The sequence below is a fragment of the Sinocyclocheilus rhinocerous genome, unplaced genomic scaffold (assembly GCF_001515625.1).
Source record: "Sinocyclocheilus rhinocerous isolate Xijiao unplaced genomic scaffold, SAMN03320098_v1.1 scaffold1065, whole genome shotgun sequence".
In the NCBI taxonomy this organism is placed as follows: domain Eukaryota; kingdom Metazoa; phylum Chordata; class Actinopteri; order Cypriniformes; family Cyprinidae; genus Sinocyclocheilus; species Sinocyclocheilus rhinocerous.
In genome coordinates, this window is record NW_015628720.1 from 302,252 (window position 1) to 307,912 (window position 5,661).

Consider the following 5,661-nt stretch of genomic DNA (forward strand, 5'->3'; position numbering starts at 1 on the left):
TTGAGGCTCTGCACCTCCACATATATATATATATATATATAAAAAGAGCTGATCACATGGCTGAAAGCTGAAATTGAAAAAAGATATTAGTCACGATTAGATTGCTTAGTAGTCATACAAAAATAAATACTAAAAACATGCATTAAATTTGATAGTTCTTTTAATTAAATACATATTAAAACAGCTTGCCATATCTTGAAACACCTGTGTTCTGTTCCATTCCGCTACATCTAGTTGTTTATGAACGTAGGAACGCATTGTGTGTGAACTGCACCTCTGTGTGTGACGTGATAATGCCACGGCCATTATCTTCACAACACACCTCACATAATACGCCTACAGGAAATATGCCCGTCATTATATTCAGCCATTGTAATAGATTATCTGAACAAAATTAGATGTCAGGTGCTTCCTCCTGCCTGTGAGTGAATAAGCAGAGTTACCTTGTTGAGCTTACAATGCTTTTTTCCCTTATTATTTGATCACTGTGTTCTTATAGTCATGTTATCTTATCTAGTTGCTCTTATCTATTTAAAAAAAAAAAATTCGTTATTCACAGCATTAGGATCCAAGGTAATGTTCTCATTCATCAATATTAATACATGTCAAATATGTCATTATTATTATTATTTGTCACACTTACAGTAAAGCTAACTTGACAGCTGAGTGCAGATAGAGACCGGTAATAATGCTGATGCATTTGATTAGAAAGAAGATTGAAGGTAAGTAAGCTGTGAAATACTGCTCATTATTATTACCACATTATTTAAATGAGCAGAACAAACATAGACATAGAAGACGGCATGTATGAGAAATTGATCAAATCTGATCAGAAATCAGAGGTGATTTAGCAATGACCTTTTGTGGATGGATATTATTCAAAAATATTATTCAAAAATAGGTAAACAAATGCACAAAAAGGTTTATAAATAGTAGAAATGGGTGATAAAAGCTATTCAGTTGAGTATGTGATTAGAAAGGTTAATAATGTTGAGTCTGTGATGATCTAATGATCTTTAGATCAAACAATTGATTGCACTAGATGGATTATACAATACATGTGATTCATTCTTTCATAAAAAGTAGCAGATGGTATTAATGTGTGTAATAATTTCATGTTATGTTATGTTATGTTATGCTATGTTATGCTTCACTGAAGAAAGAACAATAACTATTACTATTATTATTATTATTATAAAAATTTATTTTTGATGGTTATTATTAATATTAAACCGGTTGTTCCAAACGAATATGACTCTCTTTCTTTCTTTCTTAATAAATAAATAAATAAATAAATCTTATTAATAATAATACATTTTTTATGGTTTTTATTATTAATATTAAACCGGTTGTTCCAAACCAATATGACTTTCTTTCTTTCTTTCTTTCTTAATAAATAAATAAATAAATATTCTGTGGAATGTAATAATAATAATAATAATAATAATTATTATTATTATTTAACAGGTTTCTAAACCTGTAAGACTTACTTTCTTCTGATCATATTTGTCAACAGTCAACCGTATGGACTGTAAGATGACGTATAGGTCTGGGGGCGGGGCCAGTGCGATACCTGCGTTAAAATATTTTAATCACGTTATTTTTTCATAACTAATTAAGTTAAAACGTTAAACTGACAGCCCTAGTTTTAATATTTTGCCATGCTTTAAAGAGGTACATTTATTTTGATGTTTTGGTATCTAGCATACTAAAGCACATGCAAAGTAGCCTACTGTTATTAGATATTACATTTAAAGTTAGTTTTTTAAATGTATAATTTTTTTTCATTACAAATGCGCAAATACAAATACATTTAAAAATACATGACAAACAAGTTTCAATAAAAATGACATTAAAATATATTTTAGTTTACCATAAATGCTGGTTAGTACATTGGGAAGTAGTTACACTTTGAATGAAATAATACATATTTTTTATTAAATTTAGTATTATTAATTAAATAAAATAATAGATGTATTTATATTATATTTATTTGAACTTTACTTTTATTATTCATTTTTTATGGTTTTTATTATTAATATTAAACCGGTTGTTCCAAACCAATATGACTTTCTTTCTTTCTTTCTTTCTTAATAAATAAATAAATAAATATTCTGTGGAATGTAATAATAATAATAATAATAATAATTATTATTATTATTTAACAGGTTTCTAAACCTGTAAGACTTACTTTCTTCTGTTGAACCCAAAATAAGTTAAATATTTAGATTTTTTTTTTGTCCTTACAACGAAAGGTCCACTGTTATTTTAGACACCCAGAGCTGCTGATGCCAGTGTGTAGTGGTCCGAGCATCATCAGAAAATGATTTCACCAGCCTTACTAATGACATGTCGTCTCCGAAGTGGTCTCGACTCGCACATCTCTGCAGGGCGTTTGTGCCCCGGGTAAATATTTGCACCGGCGTCGTTTTCTGCAAGCGAAAACAAAGCCTGATGTCTCTCAAACAGGCTCTGTGTTGCAGGGTGGAGTCCCGACAGCCACCAACTTGTGGTTACCAAGGCATGATTTCCTTCGACTGATTTGGACTCGAAAACACTTTATTTGGCCTTATTTCTAGAAGGCCATAATTTCTCTAAAGAACGCAAGCAGCATCTAATCTAGACTCTTCTCCGCAGCGTAACATGAAGAGGAACGGCAGTCGAGGCTGTGTGACGCGGAAGACGCGCTTCGGCTCTCGAGAGCGAGACTGGCTGAAGGGCGACGCTCAGCGAGGCTGTGTGTGTCTCTACGGGGCCTCGGAGCCTCAGCCTCCAGCCTCGGGTCCCCAGACCTCCACCAGCGCCCAGCCGGACCTGAAGCTGGTGCTCTGCTCCACCAACACCACCGCCGAGGAGCTGTGCGCTCAGAGAGAAGTGCAGGGCCTCTACCTGCAGCTGCACGGAGACTTAATCAGGTAACGCAGAGATAGATGCTCAGTCACCCAGCTGTAATTTTCTGGCTAGACCAGGTCTTGTTTTGATAATGATCCTTATCAAACTCGCGCTGTGGAGCAGTCGGGCCAAACACACACACACACACACACACACACGCAGGTCAGGGTGTTTATAAAAAATGATAAGGTGAATATCAGACGCTTATTGGTTATAAATGACTGGTTAAATGCGAGTTGCAGGGTTGGTCCTTCATTTGCACCTCATGACATGTGACCCTGGACCACAAACCCAGTCATAAGGGTCAATTTTGTGAAATTGAGATTTATACATTATCTGAAAGCTGAGTAAATAAGCTTTCCTTTGATTTATGGTTTGTTCGGATCGGACAATATTTGGCTGAGATACAACTATTTGAAAATCTGGAATCTGAGGGTGCAAAAAAATCTAAATATTGAGAAAATCACCTTTAAAGTTGTCCAAATGAAGTTCTTAGCAATGCATATTACTAATCAAAAATTAAGTTTTGATATATTTACAGTAGGAAATTTACAAAATATCTTCATGGAACATGATCTTTACTTAATATCCTAATGATTTTTGGCATAAAAGAAAAATTGATAATTTTGACCCATACAGTGTATTGTTGGCTATTGCTACAAATATACCCGTGCTACTTATGACTGGTTTTATGGTCCAGGGTCACATATTTTGAATGTTAATGATCCTCCAGGATATCGTCATCATGACCATGTTCGTCATATCTCAGGGTTCGACAGTAAGGATGGCTGGAAGGCCCGGCGGGAGTGTGAGAAGTGCACTTAATTGTATTGAACATGCATTTGCAGTGTACTTCAAATCAAAGTATATTTTTAACAAGCCGCTTTTGCAGGTAATGTAATATATATGACATAAAAGACCACTTGAGTGTACTTAAAAAATACACTTTCATGACTTAAGCGTTGCTTAACATGCTCAAGTGCACTTTTAAAAAGTGCACTTTGTAATCATGTCAAATTAAAAGTTTTACTTTAAAGTACATTTCTTTACAAGTCGTTTTAAAAATCTTTTGTTATGCTTTAAACTTTTTTCGATGTGTTTACTAACATACTAAAGCACTAAAGCTAAAATGTGATTCTTTATGCATGCATGTATTTATTTTTATTTATTTATTAATTATTATTTTTTTACATTTATTTTTTAACTCCAGGTTTGCTATAATTTTTTTGTAGGGCTGCACAATTTGGCTACTTTTTTTTTTTTTTGTGAATCTTAATTGTAACATGCATTTGCAGTGTACTTCAAATCAAAGTATATTTTTAACAAGCCGCTTTTGCAGGTAATGTAATATATATGACATAAAAGACCACTTGAGTGTACTTAAAAAATACACTTTCATGACTTAAGCATTGCTTAACATGCTCAAGTGCACTTTTAAAAAGTCATGTCAAATTAAAAGTTTTACTTTAAAGTACATTTCTTTACAAGTCGTTTTAAAAATCTTTTGTTATGCTTTAAACTTTTTTCGATGTGTTTACTAACATACTAAAGCACTAAAGCTAAAATGTGATTCTTTATGCATGCATGTATTTATTTTTATTTATTTATTAATTATTATTTTTTTACATTTATTTTTTAACTCCAGGTTTGCTATAATTTTTTTGTAGGGCTGCACAATTTGGCTACTTTTTTTTTTTTTGTGAATTAGATATCAATATGTGATTATTTTTATTTTTAAGTTTAAAATATTTTTTTAATTCAAAAATTATTTACAAATTATTTCAGCATAAATGCTTTTTTTAAATCAAGCATTTAAAAATGTTTTATTTTTACAGTGCAACTGTAATGCTGTCTTAATTTCTTCGCTTTCGAACATTTTCGAAACAAATGATGACTGAATTTTAATTTGAGTGACCTGTCCCTTTAAAATCATGACTTCCAGATTTTGGAAAAAACCCACATTTTGAAAACAGTATGAACATTAGTAATAGTGTCTTAGCAACCACTAATGATAAGTGCACAAGAGCAAAACACCAGAATATGCAGGCGTTTGCAACACTCCCTGTGCTCTCGAGGCGGGTTTGTGCTTTCCTCTCTCTCTGTGTGTGTGTGTGTGTGTGTGTGTGTGTCTCTAGTGTCCGCCGTCTGTGGTGGTTTTGAAGGTGTGTCTGACAAAGAGAGAGAAGCAAGTCATGCTTTCCCCTCTCTCTGCCCTTCTGGGAATGACTGGGCTGCGGCTGAGATGGCTAAAATCACATTTTGCAAGAAGCAGTCCAGCCCTGAGCCGAGGTAAAGCCAGGCGGCTAAGCTGAATTAGCTGTGAGGAGGCTGCACATTAGAGCAGCTCACAGGGACATCTGCTGATGTTTGTGTGCTTTCTATCCTCGTCTACTATTTATTTCACTTCAGGTAAGCAGCAAGAAACCATTAAATCCCTAAAGTGTCCTTGTCAGTTGCACTCTGCCTCTCAAAGCAAAGAGCAAAGCCGGGGCGACTGCAGAGTTGGGCTGCATGATTAGTCAAAATAAAAACAAAAGCACATTATGGCTTAATGCAATTATCAGCTGCAAAGGCAACTGAAATAAATAAATGCACTGCGTGTTTCAGAGTGAAGCACAGCACTGTGTTCGTTTACACGTGAGCAGCTCATTATCCGCCGTTATAGTATGCCTTTGGAAACTCAACATGTGCAACCATCTCCTCAAACTTTTAATGAGAAACTCTCATGAAAGAAAAGAGAAGCTTTAAGGGGTCCCAATGGCATTATTC

General features: G+C 34.1%; 1 protein-coding gene across 1 annotated transcript in view; it reads left to right on the top strand.

Annotated features, from left to right (window-relative positions):
* Positions 1–5,661, top strand: part of LOC107738356 (PH domain leucine-rich repeat-containing protein phosphatase 2-like) — a 78,195-nt gene that overhangs the window by 4,518 nt on the left and 68,016 nt on the right. Inside the window, exon 2 of the mRNA XM_016550103.1 lies at positions 2,638–2,915. Coding sequence (XP_016405589.1) covers positions 2,638–2,915 — 278 coding nt within the window. The remainder of the gene's footprint in view (positions 1–2,637; positions 2,916–5,661) is intronic.